At 38.7% G+C, this 22,328-nt stretch overlaps 1 protein-coding gene across 8 annotated transcripts in view; it reads right to left on the bottom strand.

The window, feature by feature from the left end:
* The window catches only part of CFTR (CF transmembrane conductance regulator), a 192,992-nt gene that overhangs the window by 5,478 nt on the left and 165,186 nt on the right, over positions 1-22,328 (bottom strand). For all 8 annotated transcript variants that reach the window (XM_082399969.1, XM_082399968.1, XM_082399975.1 and 5 more), the window contains 2 exons: positions 19,170-19,325; positions 9,778-9,867 (listed from right to left, as the gene is read on the bottom strand). In XM_082399969.1, the coding sequence (XP_082256095.1) occupies positions 9,778-9,867; positions 19,170-19,325 (246 nt within the window). The remainder of the gene's footprint in view (positions 1-9,777; positions 9,868-19,169; positions 19,326-22,328) is intronic.

Below are 22,328 nucleotides of genomic sequence, written 5' to 3'. Positions count from 1 at the left end.
GTGTCCCCAAGTCCATTCTCTATGTCTACATCTTTATTCCTGCCCTGCCAGTAGGTTCGTCAGTACCATTTTTTTTTAAGAGTCCATATATATGCGTTAGCATACAGTATTTTCTCTGACTTATTTCACTCTGTATGACAGACTCTAGGTTCATCTACCTCACTACAAATAACTCAATTTCATTTCTTTTTATGGCTGAGTAATATTCCATTGTATATATGTGCCACGTCTTTATCCATTCATCTGTCGATGGACACTTAGGTTGCTTCCATGTCCTGGCTATTGTAAATAGTGCTGCAACGAACATTGTGGTATATGTCGCTTTTTGAATTATGGTTTTCTCAGGGTATATGCCCAGTAGTGGGATTGTTGGGTTGTATGGTAGTTCTATTTTTAGTTTTTTAAGGAACCTCCATACTGTTCTCCATAGTGGCTGTATCAATTTACATTCCCACCAACAGTGCAAGAGGGTTCCCTTTTCTCCACACCGTCTCCAGCATTTATTGTTTGTAGATTTTTTGATGATGGTCATTCTGACTGGTGTGAGGTGATACCTCATTGTAGTTTTGATTTGCATTTCTCTAATAATTAGTGATGTTGAGCATCCTTTCATGTGCTTCTTGGCCATCTGTATGTCTTCTTTGGTGAAATGTCTATTTAGGTCTTCTGCCCATTTTTTAAACTGTTTGTCTTTAAATTGTTTGTCTTTTTGATATTGAGCTCCATGAGCTCTTTGTATATTTTGGAGATTAATCCTTTGTCCATTGCTTCATTTGCAAATATATTCTCCCATTCTGAGGGTTGTCTTTTTGTCCTGTTTATGGTTTCCTTTGCTGTGCAAAAGCTTTTAAGTTTAATTAGGTCCCATTTGTTTATTTTTGTTTTTATTTTCATTACTCTAGGAGGTGGGTCAAAAAAGATCTTGCTGTGGTTTACATCAAAGAGTGTTTTTCCTATGTTTTCCTCTGAGAGTTTTATAGTGTCTGGTCTTATATTTAGGTCTCTAATCCATTTTGAGTTTATTTTTGTGTATGGTGTTAGGGAGTGTTCTAATTTCATTCTTTTACATGTAGCTGCCCAGTTTTTCCAGCACCACTTATTGAAGAGGCTGCCTTTTCTCCATTGTATGTTCTTGCCTCCTTTGTCATAAATTAGGTGACCATATGTGTGTGGGTTTATCTCTGTGTTTTCTATCCTGTACCATTGATCTATATTTCTGTTTTTGTGCCACTACCATATTGTCTTGATTACTGTAGTTTTGTAGTATAGTCTGAAGTCAGGGAGCCTGATTCCTCTAGCCCCATTTTTCTCTCTCAAGATTGCTTTGGCTATTCGGGGTCTTTTGTATTTCCATACGAACTGTAAAATTTTTTGTTATAATTCTGTGAAGAATGACATTGGTAGTTTGATAGGGATTGCATTGAATCTGTAGATTGCTTTGGGTAGTATAGTCATTTTCACAATATTGATTCTTCCAATCCAAGAACATGGTATATTTCTCCATCTGTTTATGTCATCTTTGATTTCTTTCATCAGTGTTTCATAGTTCTCTGAGTAAAGGTCTTTTGCCTCCTTAGGCAGGTTTATTCCTGGGTATTTTATTCTTTTTGCTCTGATGGTAAATGGGATTGTTTCCTTAATTTTTCTTTTTGATTTTTCATTGTTAGTGTATAGGAATGCCAGAGATTTCTGTGCATTTTGTATCCTGCCACCTTACCAAATTCATTGATTAGTTCTAGTAGTTTTCTGGTGGCATCTTTAGGATTTTCTATGTATAGTGTCATGTCATCTGCAAACAGTGACAGTTTTACTTCTTCTTTACCAATTTGTATTCCTTTTATTTCTTTTTCTTCTCTGATTGCCGTGGCCAGGACTTCCAAAACTATGTTGAATAAGAGTGGTGTGAGTGGACATCCTTGTCTTGTTCCCGATCTTAGTGGAAATGCTTTCAGTTTTTCACCACTGAGTATGATGTTTGCTGTGGGTTTGTCATATACGGTCTTTATTATGTTGAGGTAGATTCCCTCTATGCCCATTTTCTGGAGAGTTTTTATTGTAAATGGGTGTCGAATTTTGTCAAAAGCTTTTTCTGCATCTATTGAGATGATCATATGGTTTTTATTCCTTAATTCATTAATACGGTGTATCACATTGATTGATTTGCATATATTGAAGAATCCTTGCATCCCTGGGATCAATTCCACTTGGTCATGGTGTATGATCATTTTAGTATGTTGTTGGATTCTGTTTGCTAGTATTTTGTTCAGGATTTTTGCATCTATGTTCATCAGTGATACTGGTCTATAATTTTCTTTCTTTGTGATATCTTTTCCTGGTTTTGGTATCAGGGTGATGGTGGCTTCATAGAATGAACTTGGGAGTGTTCCTTCCTCTGCAATTTTTTGGAAGAGTTTGAGAAGGGTTGGTGTTAGCTCTTCTCTAAATGTTTGATAGAATTCACCTGTGAAGCCATCTGGTCCTGGACTTTTGTTTGTTGGAAGATTTTAAATTACAGTTTCAATTTCATTACTTCTGCGCACGGGCTTTTTCTAGTCTCAACCAGTGGGGGCTACTCTTTATTTCAGTGCACGGGCTTCTCATTGCAGTGGCTTCTCTTGTTGCAGAGCATGGGCTCTAGGTGCGCTGGCTTCAGTAGCTGTGGCGTGCAGGCTCCATAGTTGTGGCTCACGGGCCTAACCGCTCCACGGCGTGTGGGATCTTCCCAGACCAGGGTTCAAACCCGTGTCCCCTGCATTGGCACACGCATTCTTAACCACTGTGCCACCAGGGAAGCCCTAGCCATTATTTAATGTCTCCTCCTTTTCTCATCTAGAAATCTTAAATAATGAGTGTGTATCTGTTTTCTCTACTGCCTGAGACCACAGAACATTTTTTTCCCTTCTTCAAACATCTATTCCTTGCCTTATGAGAAACCACACCCTCTATGGACATTTCTTCTTATTATCACATGTAGGTAATTCTCCCTCTTCCTGTCCCTTGAATATTAGTTTTCCTCATTGCCAACTCTCCAAATGCTCCTTCTGAGATCTCATTCATGCTCAGAGTATCGACTACCACCGATAAGCGAATGATTTTTCATCTTTATCTCCAGCCCTGGACCTCTTCCAAATACTTCTTAATCTTCCATCTCCGTGCTAGCCCTATTACAACAACCCTAGGCCAGGCCATTATTATCTCTTAAGCTTCATACTGTAATCTCAAGTTGAGTTGTCACCTGACAACCTCACAGGGATCCTTCTAAAATATAGGTTTGACCCCATCATTTCTCTGTTTTAAATCGTATGGTGGCTCTCCTGCTGACAGAATAACTGAACTCTCTCACATGGCACATAAGGCATCCAGAATCGAGCCCCCTCCACTTTTACTTCCAGCAGCACTAAACACTCAGCTTGTAGTTCCCTATACACTTTGACCTTCTCAGGTTGGTGCCATTGCTTAGCCGGGAGCACCATTCCAAATACTCCTGATCATCCTCTAGGGCAGTCAGGCACATAGTCACAGAAGCATGGTTGCAAGTTCCCCTGTTAGACTGTTGGCTTCCTGAGGGTAAAGACATGTGCTCTTTAGCTCAGTACCAATGCCAGACACATTGTCAGCCTCAACACATCCATTCATTTGTTCAACAATTGTGTACTGAGCCCCTGGAATGCTGGCCAAACAAAACAAACACAGTTTTGATGAATGACAAATAAATCCAATTTAAGGAAGAATGACAAATGGTAAATGAATGAGTGCTGGTTTTAGCTCCCCCAATATGGAGTGTGATCTAAAACCAGTCACTTCACCTGTTGGTGTGCCTCCATTTTCTCATCTTTAAGACTCTATAAAACCCCTTATAAACAAATTATAAAATAAGAAGTTCTTTAACACTGATAGGTCAGTATTTCCTTTCAGATCAATCAGAAATACTTCAGAATTTTTCTTAAGTCAAATTAAGCATCAAGAAAAGTACTGATGAAAGACTGGAGCTATGAAGTCACACAGAAGTGGCTTTCAGTCTGCACTCCACCACTCGTTGGCTGATGCTGTCAGATGTGTTACTGGAAGTCTCACTTAGCTCACTGGAAAAAAATGGAGAAAATGCTAGGATAGACTTCAAAGGCTTGTAATGGGGATTAAATGGGATAATTTGTGGAAGGAGCTTGCCACAGAGTGTAGCTTGTGGTAAGCACCTAATCCACCCTAACTATTAGTATTGTTAGAGCCTGGGAAATCCCAAGACATGGGCCTGGCCACTGAAACACTTCCCTGGTATGACAGTATGATTTGTAAGATTTTCCCTTTACAAGTTACCTTGGAATGCAAGTTAGCAGGAAGTGTCACAATACTAGTAATTTACATCATGCTTAGTAACAAGATTGAGACTTTGGTAAGAACGTTGCAGCATGTAGTCTCCCTTTAGATTCACACCAATCATACCCTAGTTTCCTAAGGCCATACGGGGAAAGCTACTTTAGTGTGTTATACTTTGTACTTTCTTGTGATAGAGAGCTGAGCAAAGCGTGTGGTTCTTACCCAAATGAAACTATTTCTTAACACAAGTAAATAAGTACCTAAATATATAGCACTGTCAATATTTAGAGAAGAAAACTGTATAAAATGAGTGACAGAGACACAGACCAATCTAGGGTGCATTTTGCCACATTCCTATCTCAACTGCTTTACTCACTATCAAGTATAGTAAAAATCTTTTAAAATCATATTCACTAGAGAAAGGTCAACATAAGTTAGTAAAACTTTAAATTTGAAGTCAGTGAATATTTAACAAATGTATTAATTACCTATTTTCTGCCAGATATTGTGATAGGCTTTGGAGAGAAAATGGGAAGGAAGATAGACTAGTAATTGGTTTTTAAAAGATATAAAGTTCTTGTTACCAACTCCATGTGCCGATAAGAATGGCTTAAATTAACCTCATGATTGTTTGGGTGCTTAGTCATGTATTCCTTAATAGACTCTTAATGAGAGTTTATTAAATTCTAGGCACTATGGCCGACCTGGGAATTCAAAGATGAATAACACAAGGCTCTGCCTTGAAGGAACTCATGGCTCAGACAGGGAGAAAAATAGTAAGTGGGAAATTACTGTTAAAAGAGAAAAGAGCTATGGGGAGGGGGGAAAGACTTAAAGGGAACTTGCTACAAAGATCATCTAATTTAGTGATCTTTAACAGCAGAATTCTTTAAAATTAAATATATACATGTATATACACACATATACATATATATTCCCAATATAATGTTATTTACACTATTGTCACAAACCACTTTTCAACAGATTAAAAAAAAAATACAAACTTTAGATTAGCTCTGTCCAAACTAAGGTGAATTTTAATTACTGGAATCTAAACATTTCTAAGTATTTTTGTTCCAACTTAGCATTACAAATAAATCAAAGCATCAAAAGTTTGTGGATATAAAGAACTTTGGGAAGAAAGAATTTGCCAGCTCTATGCGGTTGAGCTAATAAATCATATGTATTTCCAAACTGCTATTTACAAAGAAGAAATTTTATTTTGTGACATATCAAACTAAAAAAATGTATTACAGTCTGTAAAGGACCAGGCATTTTCTTCAAAGTGTTGACTTTTGCTATTGCTGCACTCTGGAATGTTATTATAGAGCAAGAGTTTGCTCTTGTGATAAGGAAACATGAAAAAAAAAAATCAGAAAAGTGAACTGTGGTTGGACTGGGCAGTAATAAAAATAGACTCTGTCAACTCCTTTAGACACTCCTTTTGCTATTCTACAGGTTTTCCAGGGCAAATTTTCAGCTTTAAAGGCCACTATTTCTGTTATTTTGTTTGCCCTCTAAAATAGCTTACCTGACTATCGATGTGTAAGGAAGGAAACTATTTTCTAAGTAATCTAAAAAGCAAGCAATTACCAAAAAGTCTTCCTTCTAAAAGCATTCTAAACCATTCTAGAACCAACAGATGTGCTGCTTGGATGACACTGGGTAACACAGACTGTGGTGAAGGAGCCTGAGATTATGGACAACACTGGGAAAGCTCACTGTGGCGAAAGAGCCTGTGAACCAGAAATCAAGGGAGACAGCTGTTTCTGCGCCCACCACCCATCTCAGCCAAGTCCCTCAGATGTCTCAGGGCTCAGTGTCCTCATTGCTAATGGTGATACCCGTTGTGTGTCAATCACAAGGCTACCTGCATGATACATTACACATGAACCATTAATTTATTCATTTAAATAAATGAATCAGATCATTCATTCATTCATTCATCCATCCAATCAATGTTTACTGAACACCAACCACATGCCCAACACTACTCTAAGCAAAGAAATACCACAGTGAATATCTCTGCCCTCAAGGAACTTACAAGCCGGTGGCGGACATGGACAAGTTAAGAGGTAAATCTCTCTCCCATGCGAAGAAAGCTGTGAAAGGGGTGTAGGTATAGGAGACACGTAGGAGGGGATCCTCCCTCACACCTGGAGCATCAGGGCAGGTTTCTGGGAAGAAGTGATGTGTAAGGAGAGGCCTGAATGAGGAGGAGGAGCAGGCAGTGAAGGACTGGGGGGTGCCCCAGGCACAGAGCGTGCGAAAAAACCTCTGCAGAACAGAGAGCACATGGTGCCTTAGAGGAACCAAAGGAATTCAGTGTAGCTGGATCCTGGTAAGCAGAGGCAGTTGGGGAGGGAGTTTAGAGAGGCAGGCAAAGATGAAATCATGAAGGACGTTACAAGCCACCTTGAGCAGTGTGGACTTTGTCCAATGGGCAATAAGGAGCCTTAAGAAGGGGAGAAACAAGTGCTCAGATGCAAGGTTGCAAAGAACAGAATGAACTGTAGGCAGCCAGTAAGAGAGACACCAGACAGGAGCCTGTTTCTAAAATCCACATGAGAATTAGTAGTGGTGTGAGATGGGGATGGAGAAAAGTGAGTACATTCTAGATTTTTACAGGAGACAGTCTTGACAGGGCTTGATATGTGAAGACAGGTGGAGAAATTGGGAGTCAAGGATGAGACCCAGGTCTTGGCTTTGGGCAATGAGAAGCTGGTGATGCCATCCACTGGAATTGGAAACGCAGGACACTTGTGCGGGTGGGGCAGCTAAGAGACTCACTTATGGACATAAGATGCCTGTCCATGCTGAGATGTCAGGTAGGGAGCTCTGGAGACAGGCAGGTTTGGGAGTCATCAGCACAGAAGTGTTAGTTAGAGCTAAGAGGATGCATGATATTTCCCAGGAAGAGTAAGTAAAGTAAGACAACAATTAGGATTCTGGTAAGCAACAACATTTAAGAGATGGCCAGGTAAAGACCTCATGAAAACATGATTACAATAGCTAACATTTACTTACTACCTATTATGTGCCAGGCCTTAGGCTGGGCCCATTATACATATTAGCCTGAAAATGCACAGCAATGCTACCAATTTATTAGACCACAATGTTAGGGTCAACTTTTTTTCCCTCAAGATTCAGCCTCCTTTGAAATTCTCTTTGGTCTACACAGCTGGTAAAGTCAGTGCTCCTGTGGAGAAGCTATCTGGTCCTGAGTGGTTTGGGAAGGGGAAAATGAGATCTTTGTAGTTCTGGGTCTTAGAAATTCTTTCCCTCCCTTGGACTTGTTTTAAATTCATCCATAGAATTATAAGGCATACAGTGCCAAGATGAAGGTATGGGCCTAGGGCACAAAGGGTAAGGAAGCTGCTTTGGCCAGTTTTGCTTCCAAGTCTTAGAGCTTGTAACTAAGCATGTTCCTCATGGCTTCACACAGTTCAGTCCAGATCTGCAAAGATAAGGTTTCACACTGGAGTGCAGGGCCCAATGCAAGGTAGGAATAGAGTGTTTCTTGGCCTGACATTGTCATCGTGCACACTTTTGATTTCCGTTTCAGGGAAAGGGGAGTTACAAAGAATTGGGATAAGATTCAAGTGTTTGGCTCTCTGCTGTTATTCAATTCATTTCCCTCTAGAGAAACAAGTCATACCAAGGTCACAGAGAGGACTAGACGAAATGAAATTCAATCCCAGTTGGCCCTGGCCAATCCTGGTTTACACCTTTTGTCCCATTATCCTGTCCAGGTGAGAAATTGACCCCTCCCCAAATGGTCCTGTTTGGGCAAAGTATATGATCAATCATATAGGACTAAAGTCCAGACCCCACAACTTGTAAACCAATGCCTTTTCTGCTTCTCTGGGATGTTGCTTTTTTGTCTGTACTCCATTCTCAGGCCTCCTCAACAAAAATTTATCACTACTACTCAAACACATGACAGTACTGTAAGGACAGCAGCCCATCTCTGTGTTTGAACAGCAAGTTATTTTTAAAAGGATCAGTAAAAAGATACACCTAAGTATGAGTTGATCAAATAAAAATCTAAACAGGTAAAATTTCTGCATATATTGGCATTTAAAATCTTAACCATGTCTTCTAAAATTTTAGATTATTTTTATGATCCTGATTTCCTGTAAACTTTATTGTGACTTGGCAATACTTGCAGATTTTATAAAGTCTAATGTCTTCCTTTCAAAGTTTCTCTCCCACCACATTGTGTTCCTATAGTTCATTCTCTGAAGTCACATCAAAGACCTTAAAATGTGTCACTTGCAATTTAGTTAATGTTTTCTTTAAAACCCCTGTTTGTTCGGTAATAAGGAAACTTTGATAATGAAGACGGTTAATCTAAGTGCATTTTATTAGGGGCATGTTAAGGTTAGACACTCAATGGGTAAGTGTTTAACACTCACAGGCATTTCAAAGCTTCTGGCAAGATCCACTCTGAAGGGAGGAAGCAAAGGAAAGAACATTTGGGATAAACAGAATTGGGCTTTACAACAAGGACCAAATATGTCAGAGATAATGGAATAAAGCTGTTCCCTGAGAAGACCTTTGCATCTCAACGTTCTTAGGTCCCATAATTGTACTCTGCCACCATCCAGAGCTTTGGACATAAACCTCAAGTTTAGTAAACTGGAACAATTTATGTTCTCCTTTTCTTAAATATAATGCCTGTATTTCAAGAATTATCAGTTAACACCTAGGGTGTCTGTTAAGGAAACGAAGAATCCCACTCTAGTTCTCCCCCAACCCTAAATTCCTCCATATAATGCCTTCAGTTATAATGAACCACCTGGTGGGTAAATACAGGGTATTATTTAGGAATTTAGATTCCATTTTAATCCATGTATTTCCTATGGTGTCCTAATGACCTCAAGGAATAGAGTCTGCCACATCTAGGTCATGTGGTATTTTGGCTGGAGGTGCTCATAGCCAAAGCCTCTGAAGGCAGTTGATTTCTGGTGACTTCCAGAGAAGATTGTAGCCATCTGCAGGTGTTCTAGGATGATCATTAACCTTTTGTGCTAAACCTATACTTCCCAGAGAAGTATATCATGTCAAACCAAAGCCTCCTTCTTGTGCTGGGAAAGTTTCAGAACCCAGACAGGGAGTAGATGAGAAGGTGTGGACAGATGCGCCTCTGTGTCAGGAATGATCCTGGTGTGCTGTAGGTGTCTGGGTCTCTCCTAGTTCATGTCTCAGTGATGCGCATTTGGGAAGAAGGCCGAAGTATACTATCTCTGGGGGCTGATAGTTGGAGACTTACTACTGAGGAAAGGGCTAGGTCTAATCCAGAAAACTTGGTGCTTGAGGTATATCAGAGTTTACCATTTTAAAGTTATCCACACACACATGCACATACATGCACAAAGTGTATAAAATTCTCTCAGCTGTGATAACCACTCGTGTGTTATGAGCAACCTTTTTCAAAATTAATTCAGTGAGCATACTTACCTCATCAGCAACTTTCCATATTTCTTGATCACTCCACTGCCCATAAGGATCCAAGTTTTTTCTAAATGTTCCATAAAAGATGAATACTTTCTATAACAATAAAAAAAGAGGAAAGCATGAATAACCTAAACAACTTTGTATATTTCCCTCATTTTATTGTGAAATATTCCACAGAGAAAAAAATATTTTAAAAAATAGCACAACAAACATCCATGCACTTACCATCCAGTTTTCTTAAATTTTTATCATATTTGCTTTGTATCTTTTTTAAGAAATAAAATATTACAGCTACATTTGAAGTCTCTTGTTAACACTTATCTAATCACAGTGTCCTTAGAATAAAGAAATTGAGATCACTATAAGTTGTGGGAAATTAAATTCTTTTTATTCCTAGTAATATTCCTTACTATGAACAAATATAATATAAAATTAAAGTTAAAATTATAAGTTTATGAGTTATAATTAACTTGTTAGAAGAAATTCCTATTTTGTTCATGTATTTTCCTTGGATTTCTTTTATGATCCTAGCTTCCTCAGGGATTCTGAAACTCTATGAATTTACAGACACTCAAACACATATGTTCATATGGTCTAAAACCAAGGCACACTTCTACTTATACAACCAGACAGACACAGGAGAGTGTCACGACTTAGAAATCAGTGAAAGAACGAAAATCAAATATTTGTTTAACTGAATGCATGTCACAGAAGGGAAGGGAGGCAGACAAGCTGGATCCTGCTGAGGTGGCAAAATGACAATCAAATTTCCTGTAAGGAGCATTGCACAACTATCACCCCTACTTGCTACATCACTGTCTACTTAGGTCTGCCTATATGAATAAAAAAATTTTTTTAAAGAAAATCACTGTCTCACTGGGAAATGCTGATGCAACAATAAAAATAATATTTAGGTCTCTCTCTCTCTCTCTGTACACATGGGTGAACTGAAAAATACTTTTGACGTAACATTCAGAACATTTTTTTCTTTACCATTTTTCTTTTGCCTTTGGTTAATAACATCCAGTCAGGAGAACTGAGAACTAAATTCTTTGAAGCTTTAGTTTTCACTAATTGCCTTAGACTAAGAGAGAATGCTCAGTGCCCAACTGGTCTGTGAGGAACTGCACAAGGTAAGTCACCCCAGGTGAATGGTGTCTGTGCCTCTCAGGCAGAAGGAGAGTATCCTCACCATGGCAGCCAAGTTCAAGGAGAGTCACATTAGAAACCTCATTCCCCGGGGCATAATTGATGGCTTAAAGAACAAAGTTGTGACCAGATATCACAGGAACCCTCTGGAGAAGGCAACAAGACTTATGCTGGTATTTCTTAATCTGCATCAAATCACGTTCCTAAGGGATGCTTCCATTGCTTTACAGAAGTGAATATAAGGGCTTCCCTGGTGGCGCAGTGGTTGAGAATCTGCCTGCTAATGCAGGGGACACAGGTTCGAGCCCTGGTCTGGGAGGATCCCACATGCCGCGGAGCAACTAGGCCCGTGAGCCACAATTACTGAGCCTGCGCGTCTGGAGCCTGTGCTCCGCAACAAGAAAGGCCGCAATAGTGAGAGGCCCGCGCAGTGCGATGAAGAGTGGCCCCCGCTTGCCGCAACCGGAGAAAGCCTTCGCACAGAAACGAAGACCCAACACCGCCATAAATAAGTAAATAAATAAAATTAAAAAAAAAAAAGTGAATATAAGAGACAAATATATGACTCATAAGAGATGATGGATATATTTGGACATCCTCCTCCAAGCTTCCAAGTAAATGAAAGTAATGTCCAAATAAGCTAAAGAGAGCAGACAAAGTGTGCTATCAGGAGATTCTGATAAAGAGAATTAAATAAGAAGTGGCTCCAAGAATGCCAATGTATTATTGAAGCAATTAGGTTTATTTAGTATCTAAAGTTCAAAGGCTTGCCAATGGAATTTTGCCATTTACTGTTTTTCACGTTTTCTTTTAATATTATGTTTCTTTATATAAAAGCTTCTAGCATTATTGAGAAACATAGGAAATAACAACTGTGAGGGTTTACCAAGTATAAGCCAATGTACTACCTCAGTCACTAAAGTTATCTCCACCGGGAACTCAGAGGCCAGAACACAGAGCTCCGGTCTATGGCAGGCTTACCACGTGCCAGGTAAGGCTCTTTACATGTGTTATCGCTTTTTATCCTCATATCAGCCTAATGAAATAGATCTTATTGTACATGAAGAAATCACAGCTGGGAGAAGTTAAGTGACTTGCCCAGGGTTACTTAGCTAGTAGTTATAGAGTTGGAATTCAAACCTAAGAGTGTTTGTCTCCAAACCTGTGCTCCTCATAACCATAGCAAAACGCCTCAAGTCCTGGGCAGACCAGTTTTTATTCCTATCTGGAGCACAAGAAAGATGAAAGGTTGAGCAGGTGCCGCCCACTGGGTCCATAAAGAGCCCATCAGTGCTCGGCAGCATGGTCATAATCCAAGCACTGCTATCCAGCCCTCTGGTCACAGGCTCAGTTCCTGCACTGGGAGTGGAGATTTTAGCTTCCTGTTCCTATTCAGGACCTGACTTGAGGGCTTTTATATGGGTTACAGTGACCTTGTAACTTTCAAAGAGACTTAACATAGCCAATGGAAGAGCACAATAGGAAATTTTACTTTGGCCAAACGGAAAAGGCCATTATTCTGGAGGACTGTGTAGAGGCCAAAGGTGTCATAACATCAAAGCAGACACAGAAGTTATAAAGGCAAGGTGCCTTGCTAAGGTGCTGTGGCAATGCAGCTCTGGCCTGGTAGGTATACCTGTGAACAGGAACCCAATCTCTTTGAGCCTTAGTGTTACTGTAAAATGGGGAGATGCTATCTTTCTTCTCAAATCTGCTCTAACTTTGGGCTTTCCCATTTTGATAGATGGCACCTTCGTTTTATCAATCCACAAACTTTGGAGTCATCCATGACTTATCTTTCTTCCTGATCCTCCTAAAAGGAACCAATCATCAGTCCTGTGGATTGTTTTCCCCAATATATCTCAAATCCATTTGTTTCTCTATCTCTACGGCCACCACATAGTTCAAGCCACCAGTATCTTTCTCTGAACACTCTAAGAACCTCCTCATTGGTTTCCTTCCTTTCACTCTTGCCTCCCTCCCAGCCCACTCTCATTTAGCAACCAAAGCAATCACCACAAGTGTAAGTTGCATCATGTCATTAACCTTTAAAAAAACTGACAGTGGCCTTCCATTACATTCAGAGCAAAATGTAAAACCCTTAAGATGGCCTACAGACCCTGCACGATGCAGCCGCTTCCACTTCGCCTGTCTCATTTAGTGCCCTTGGCTACTCCACTCCCTTTTTCACTCCAGCCTCCAGCCACCTGGGTTTCTTTCACTTCCTCAGTTCACTTCACACATTCTATCCTCCCTGCCTGGGAATCTCATCCCCTACCTTCTTCCTATGGCCAACTACATCCTTCAGGTCTCAAGTTCAATGTCACTTCCTCAGAGAATCTCTCTTGATTCTTAACACGGAATAAGGTCGTCCAGTAGGATACGGCTTATAGTGAATATTAAAATTACATATGCATTTATGAGCATTTTGTTTTTAATGTCTATCTCCTCTCCTAGACCATAACTTTGCTGTGTACCCTGTCATTAGCACACAGGCTTTACATAGTATATGCTCAGTAAACACTGCCTGAATAAATAAATGGGCTGATGTGAACATAAGAAGTAAAAACTATGAAACATCATAGCCACAGTTCAGCACATACTATTTTTCTTCCTTTTGAAAGAATAGCTACCACAACCCAGAGTGTTTAAATGAATAGTACTAACAGCGCATTAAAACTTTGATGTTTGTAATTGCTTGAGAAATGGTATGCCTAACTTTTTTCACAGTAGCCTGATAATTTATACATAATAAATGTATGGCAATATACTATATATTACTCTTATTTAAAATAGATATATATTCAAAATTACAAAGGAAGAAAGTTTTTGTTGAAACTAGACATCCAAAAGTTTTAGATGTAGTGGATTTGATACCATTCAGAAATTCTATAGGTCTTTTGTTTACAGTTTATTGTCTAGCATTAAAATAATACTTTAATTTTAACTTTAAAGAAAAATTAAGTGAACAAACTGGTTCAGTTAAAATTCAGTTTCATACAATTAATCAAACATTCCATTCTTGTCTGACAAATAGTACCTGGCACTCATTTGCTTTGAGGGGTGCCAGTGGGTGTCCCATTGTTTTCTATACTATTGGAAACAGTGTTTCTACAAACTCATCTCTAAAGCTGAGAGGTCCTTGGAGGTCACCTATGTCCTTTTCCTGGTGTACGGATGAAACAGCCAGGGTCCTAAGAAGTTATATGGTTTGGCCAAGGAGGCACAGTCCGATTGTGCAACAAAAAATACGCTGGAAATTATATATCACAATGATCTTCTACCTCTCTTTCAAGAAACTGTTCACCGGTAGGAAAATTAGGATGTGCAAATATTTGATATTTATGTAATGTCATCATGTATGTACACTACAAAGAACAGTTCTTGGGGCTCAAGGAAGAACAAAGAGAGCACCATTGTTCGCCACCTGACTCATCTCTTCCCTGAAGCTGACTCCTCAACCGCTCAGCTCAGTGGCGATGGCTGAGCCTGTGTGGGGCGTTCAGGGCTGGCCACGCATCACAGCAACAGGCATTATGCTTTAGCCTTGGAGGTCAGATGAAAAACAAAAAAGCATCTGTCTTCTGTGGTTATTGAGTGTAGTATAAATTAAACAAGTGGGAGGAATGACTCCTTAAGTATATAGTGTTGTTTTGTTTTGGCTCAGAAGGGGGGAAAATATATATATACACACATATATACACAATATGTATATATATACACATACAATGTACAGTTTTATTAAAATGTGGCTCAAATGTTTATAAGCATCAAAGTGTCTGTGATCTTGCCTTTTGGCAATGTTTGCAAAACTGTATTATACATTGAATTTGTACAATAAAAATTCATCCAATATGAACAAATCGAGATCCTAAGGTTGGATTACAGAATGTCTAAAAATAAATGCTGCTTTGCTTTTAGGAACATCTAGGAACAAAAACAAGGTGAATTTTATTAGTCAAAAATGTTTAAGGTTGATAACAACTTGAGAATAACTTTAAAATTTTGATGTACATATCATTTATTTGTATGTAAATGACTGCATGTAACGTGTTCAGATTATTGTTTCTGTAAAGTCATTTAATGTTTCACAACCTTTTACACTACGTTTTAATACACACTTTTTCAGAAATAGCATTAAAAAATGATTTTCAGATCTGGCCAAATTATCACAAATTTCAAATGGTTAGGCTCAGAAATAGTACAATTGTGTTGCACTAATGTCCATACTAGTTATTTTTCTTTTCTCCCTTGAATTCGGCACTCCACGCCCAATGCCCACTGTCCTCTGCACTTTAGTCCAGGCTTTTACCACATCACAGCTAGAGAGTGTCTGAGCCCATCTCCCTGCTTCCCATCCTGCCTGCTCCACTGTCCACACACAGCCAGCCGCAGCATGTTCTTCGGCTGCCCTTTTACCACCCTCCTCACAGCTCAAGAAGACTCAACCCACTCCTTGACCACTTTAGTACTAGTGAAGTCTTTCCCTCTTTCTCCTAACGCTCCCTAACGGGCGGCCTCCTCTGCCCATTTTGCCCCCACAGCTCTTTCTAGTTCCACCTCTGTAGCTGTTTACAATATCCGTGTCTAGGATCCTGGAATATCCTCTCCACAACTCCCTGCCCCCAACCCTTCTAAAACCTACACATTTTACGACCCTTTAAGGCCCACCTTCATCATCATCTTCTTTGTGAAACTGTCAATACTCATTTGTTCATTTCCAATCCAATACAAAGATGAAAGAGACATGCTTCTCTATCCTCAAGGAACTCTAAAAAATAGTAACAACCAGCATAACACAGTGTGTTGTAATTGCTACAGGCCAGGGAGTAGTTTAAGTACTTCGAGTTATTTATTCCTTTACTCATTTAATCCTCATAAAACCCCAATGAAGTAGTTACTACCATTATACATGTTTTACGGACAAGGAAATTGAGGCTCAGAGAAATTAAATAAATTGCATAAGGTTATACGGCAAGAAAACCCAGACACTCGTAGAACCACAGCCTCTTGTAAAAGAGAGCAAGCATTTAGTGACTCAGCAGAAAAATATACATCTTGAATTCCTACCATGTAACTTACTGTATGTGCTATATAAGAGATAGAAAAATCAGTAAGGGAAAAAAAATCTATGTTTAATTTAGCATTGCTACTCTATTCTTCTTGCTAGATTTCTTTGATTGTTGATGATTTTGTCTTTACGTCTTGCTTCCTTAACTAGTAATGTCTACAAAGTGTTTATAATACTGAGTGGAAATTAAACAAATACACAGATAATTCCAATACAAGACACAGAGAAGTACCAGGAGAGATTTGTAAACAAAGTTCTAGATCCCATCTGGGATTGGGATGTGGGAGTGGAGAGCTGGGGTTAGAGTCAGGGTTAACAGGGAAAGGGAGGGAGTCAGAAAAGGCCATCTGGCAGAGTTTAACATCGGAGATGCCAAAGTGACTCCAGTGAAGGAAGATCATCTCAGACAGAGGAAGTGCGCGGACAGAGGAAATGAGCGAGAAAAGTGAGGTATATCTCACGGCACAGTAAGTCCAGCTTGACTGAAACTTAAAGGTGCCCAGGTATGAAGAGTGGTGGATCTGACTGGGCAGGTTGGGTTGGGACCAGATTATCAGGGACCTAAACCACAAATGGAAGAATCTGGATGTTATTCAGTGAAGAAAGGGGTGTCCTAGAAGGTTTTTGACTTGGCAAATCACAGAGCTGGAATGCTACTGTAAAAAGTTTAATCTGTGTGCAACATGTAATAGAGAATTCCAAAGAATAAGGAGAGAAAAGCACAGCAGTGGGAGTAAAAGAAGGAAGGCTACAGTTCTGTGGTGAAGGTAGCAATGACAGAGCTTGGAGCTGGATTCTTGCTCATCATTACCCAAGGCACTCCATCACTATACTTAAAAGTCTTGGTGTTCAACTGCCTAAGCCAATGGGACGCTGACTATAGGCCTCGCTGTCTTCTCCACGCTCTCAGAGCTTAGAGGTAAAGTAGATCAAATTAAAGAAGGCTCCACCTTGAAATGTACACAATGTCCTGTTTTCCACGCTGGTACCTTCTCTAAGATTGCTTTCTAGCTGCAGGAGGGAAGAACACACAAACACACACACACACACACACACACTGCAAGAATTTGCCGAAACTACTGACATCTTGTGATTCCACAGCTGACGTCTCGGGATCACTATGAGGGAGAGGGAAGTTTCTTGTTCAAAGTGCCTGTTTCATGTGTCTGAAAACAAGTGACTAATTGACCTAGAGATCTCTGTTATCTCAATGTCAGAGGTCTTGGGGGAACCTCTTGTAAGGTCAGAAAGATGGAAGGGAAAAAAAAAGATGGAAAAGCAAACAAAAATAGTTCCTGGATTTTTAATTTCTTCTTTCTGCTTTTTAAAGATCAAACTCCAGGAAAGGAAAAAAATTACTTAATTTGAACTTTCAAAGGAAAGTTGGGAAAATAAAAGCAACTCTTGGTTTGGATGTTATAAAGGTCTGAGGAGTTTACCCTCTTTCTCTCTTTCTTGGGCATTCACTTAACGTTCTCAAGATGTCACTGTACAAGAAATAGTACCTTCTGTCTACAGACATCCTTGTGATACCGGAAGACAGTCCCAGAAACCAGGGTCATAAACATGTACAATGAGAAGCATTTTTATTAGCACGATTACACAGTTTTAAAGGCGTAGCTCAAAGTATTTCTTGTTTAGTTTATAAAAAACTTGATGCCATAGAAGAGGGAAAAGGCAAGTTTGGAAGATTCATGTTGGCAGAGAGACAAGATAAAGAATTTTCATAATTCTAGCCCACTTGGTTTTCCTCTACGTTTTGCATATTTGGGTTCCTAAATAGAACATACAATAAAACAAAAATCTATTCATCACATGGCAGATAAACTAAAGGATTCTCAATGAAACTGAAATTATTTCTTAGAGCTTTGCTTATTCTAATGGGCAAATTTGTATAAACAAAAACAACAAAAAAGAACAAAAGTTTCACTACTGTAGTTTAAAATGGGATCAGAAAACAGAGTCAATTGAAGGCAATGCTTCTCAGAAAACCAAATTCTATCCCATGCTCTTCAATATTGTTATCTTGCCTAATGCTGTCACCTTGGGATACTTGTATTCCCAGTGTTTCTTTATCTTCAGACCGTCTGACAATCCCTTTTTTCTTTCTGAAGAAACAATACTGTTTTTCAAAAGTTCAACCAAAGCTGAACTTTTGAAAAAGCTTTTGATGAAGCTTCTGGCAACATGACAAAGTTTAGATAAATGAATTAAAAGCATCAGTCTAGCAGTTACAATATTTAGTGCCGCATTAGATGAAAGGAGCAAATGTTCCACAGAGGTAATCTATCAAGAAATACAAGCTGTTTTCTCAGGCTAGATTTGCAGCCGGTAGCATCTACTTGGAGATGCTCCTGGCATTTTAATTTTGTGTTAAAAGTAGAGAATTGTTAGGACCATGGTAGTAGAAAGGATTCAGTGCCCATTAGTACAAGGGGAACAAAGATATTAAAACAGCAACTATATCCATAGAGATGAGAACAAACACCAGTAGATATACAGCCCATGCCTTTCAGATTTGGTCCCAGTAAAGACATTCCTTGGTTTCCATTAAGATCATTTAAAAATGGAACTGTTGCTATTTCTCTCATAATTAAAAAGTCCTCTTGCCCAATAACACAGATAGAATATACTAAGCCAGTGAGGCTGAAGATCCTTTGTGACGCAAATAAAAGAGTGACATTAAAAAAAAAAAAAAGCTACAGATTACTCTGACATGGTTCATTCTATTCAAAGAACAAAAAAAACAATCATTACACTTTTTATTTTCAATTCCACTACTTCATGCTTCCAAGTGTTTGTTATTTCAGCAGCATCTTTTATATCTTGCAAAGCATTTCTCAACCTGCTGTGATTGCTAACTTGGAGCTCAGACCACTGAAGCAGAAAAAAAAACAATTGATAAAAACAAAAGCCCCAATGCTCCTGCTGTGGTTTATGTCTTCTGGAAAAAGCTATCAAAACTATTAATAGTTCAATAACTGTATGTCAGAGAATTCCAAACTTCTAGAAGTAGTTTTTCTCCGTATGAAAAGGCTGCATTGTAGAAAAAAAAAGACAGCGATACATAGGGAATATATTTTGCAGGGAAATGTGAATTTGAGTGCAAGTGTCAAATAAAGGGAAAAATGTACTTAGTTATTTTTTTTTTACTAGCTAAGTCTTTCTGGCTTACCTGTGGTACGACTCCAAAGGCTTTCCTCCACTGTTGCAAAGTTACTGAATCCCAAGACACACCATCTATTTGGATTTCTCCTTTGGTGTTCAGCAGTCTCAAAAAAGCCAATAACAAAGTGCTCTTCCCTGATCCAGTTCTTCCCAAGAGGCCCACCTAGAACATAAGTGATGGAATTACTCGTGTGACAGATAGATACAATACCATAAATGTAATCTGGTATTAAACGTTAATAAAAAACCCCAGTGGAACCGTTTTCTTGTTGCTGTTGTTGTTTTGTTTGTTTTTTAAATCATCACCAGGGGAAGTTTCACTTATTCATTCAAACCTTTTTGCACACTTCAAATTCTGACCAAAATTGATCTGGAACAGAGCAACCCTGGAAGACAATATAGAAACTGGCCATAACGGATTGGATCCCTGATGCTGGGTTCATTTATCACTGACCTTTACGAACGGCAAAAAGGTTGAAAATGCCCATTTTGCATCGAAGAAAACAAAGATAGAGTGTCTTAATGCACATAATTTTTGAGAATGGGCTCAAGCCAGAAGCAGAGACCTATAGCTTGATCTAGTTCCAAACATGAATATGAGTTTGAAAATTAATAAATCTGCAACAGTTCTAATATTTAGATACTGCCATAATAAAATAAGCGAGCATCAAGTTTAGGCCTAAAATAAAGAATAAGTTCACATTCTCACGGAAGGCAGGTTGGGCCTTGCCACTCCTCAGTGGATAAGCACGTGGACAGTTGTCAAATCAACTTCTTGTATCCATTCTGACTGGCAAGAAGAGAATTTTAGGAAGCAAAAGGGATATTAAGGAAAAGAAAAAACTATTCTTGTTCCTTAAAGACTGTAAGAACACAGCATGGAAGTGAGAAGGCTGTGTACTGCAAGGAGAGGACAGGTGCCTCATGTGCCCCACAGGGAGCTGACTCTGTTCTGATGCCAGCGCAGACCCAGCTCTTAGAGGAAGACGCTGTGAGTGGGACAGAACATTTCTGCAGTCATTAACTAAACCCTGAATAAACTGCTCAACCTTTAGTGGCACTGAATGTTTCTTTCTTTCCCCTTACATTATTGCTATTTCTTTTTTATCATTTGGCCTTTTTACAAGAGAGCTGAACAAATGGTCTTGTAAATCGTGCTTTTTACACTATTTGTGGTAAAGGACAGTTTTGCTTTGTGTTTTAGTTTCCAATCCACCACCAGTACTTTAAAAAGTAGAAAATAAAAATGAATTTCGAAATGCTTGCTCTCAATTTCTATACTTATTACAGACTAGTAACAGTTTCTAAACCGGAACTAGTTACAGACCACAATAAATGCTTGAGAGCGTACAGAAACCCACAATAATAATAACTTATTGAATACTGATTAGGAACCTGGTAGTAAACTAGGCCTTTAGGTAAGCTGATAAACAAAAGTGACACAATTGTCTTTCTGTCTATCATAAGAGCCCTATAATGGGACTTTCACACGTTTGTTTTCTGAGACAACTGAGAAAATCAGATAAACAACATATTATACATAACACTCTGTTGAGGTTCTTCATACTACTAATCACAATTGGTAATTATTTTATTTATTCTTTCCTTGATTATTGCTTGTATTCACCCAAAGAATATAAGTTCAAAAAGGTCAGGGTAATCTACCTTGTTTTCCACTGAATTCTCAGCACCTGGCATAGTGGTTGGCTCACATAAATACTCAATAAAAACTTATCTGGATTGACTGAGAGACAGTCAGATGGAAGGATGAATAGATGGATGGACAGACAGACAGATAGGTGGGTGAGCAGGTGGGTAGATAGATGGAAGGAAGGAAGGAAGGAAGGAAGGAAGGAAGGAAGGTAGGGAGGAAGGGAGGGAGGGCAGATGAATGAATAAACTTATTTAGTAGATCTAATAAATAAATTGATATAGTCAATTTTGGTCAATTACCAGATCAACTCTTAATTTAAAAATCTTGTGGAATTTCATATGCACACTTCTATTTCTGAATGAGCCCATGTTGTACAAACACATTCACCATACATCATGATTTTCCAAACACAACAGTAAGGCTTTGTATAAGCAATCTGAGTATGCCCTGTGTAGATGAGGCATGAGGAAAGAGAAGCGAAGGCAAATTCAAGAGCAGAAAGAGATCTGCTCTAAAGTCATATCAAGCACTTTTGATGAAAAGTTCCTTGAGTTTCAGACTCTTAAATCATTAGCCAGGATTCTAATGATTAGGATAAATGACTACATTCCTTTTCCTTAAGAAGCAAACATTGAATGTTTAGAGAACACAGGTTTTATGTTGGGATAAAACTGGATTAAGACGCAATTTGTAAATCTTTAGCTTTAAAGTTTTTAGCTATCACTCTGGTTTCCTTATATTGTTGAACTGCTGGCATTGCATTATGTCATACACGGTTTTCAACAGCACGGAATCTAATTGGTTCATACATAACAAAGTCTTCTGTTGTTTATATAATTGGCACATAATAATTCTTTTCCAGGATTTGTTTTTCCAGGCTTCTCAGTGATCTGTTGAATAAGGCCAGAGTACTTCCCGCAAATAAGCTTTTAAGATAGATCTTAATTCCAAGTCAATGTTTTCTAGTAACTTCAGTGTACCTCCTCTTTGAGAACTTTGGATCAAGATAAATCACAATGTTATGTGGAAAGTTAAACAGTGTTGAGTTTGGTGCTAGCTGTAATTGCATTGTACCATGACTAGAACAGTCTCAGTACATTCTTTTCAGAGTGTCTTATTCGCCATTTTAATACTGCAACAGATTGAAACCTGTTGTAATTATTTTTCACCTCCTTTAGTCTCCAGAAATCAAGATGCCAAATCAAATGAAATTTGGATCCCCAGAGTTATAATAATTGTAACTTTTATATGTTGATTATTAATCTGTTTATTATTAATAAAACATAATTCCTAACATAATAAGTTCTTGAGACTATGCTCCTTATAAAACCAGTATAAGACAGAATTCCATATGTGTTTAACAAATCAAATAGATACTAGGCACTTATGCTGCTATGATCTGAGCCCCTGATATTGTGTGAAATTGTTTGTGGCATCTTAGTATTTTAAAGAGACTACAAATGGAGAAAGCAGATAAGCTCACCCAAAAGAACAGACCTTGAAGTCTGATGC

The sequence above is a fragment of the Balaenoptera borealis genome (assembly GCF_965194805.1).
Source record: "Balaenoptera borealis genome assembly, chromosome: 7".
In the NCBI taxonomy this organism is placed as follows: Eukaryota; Metazoa; Chordata; class Mammalia; order Artiodactyla; family Balaenopteridae; genus Balaenoptera; species Balaenoptera borealis.
The sequence above is the reverse complement of the archived record's forward strand: the minus strand, read 5'-3'. Positions and strand labels throughout refer to the sequence as shown.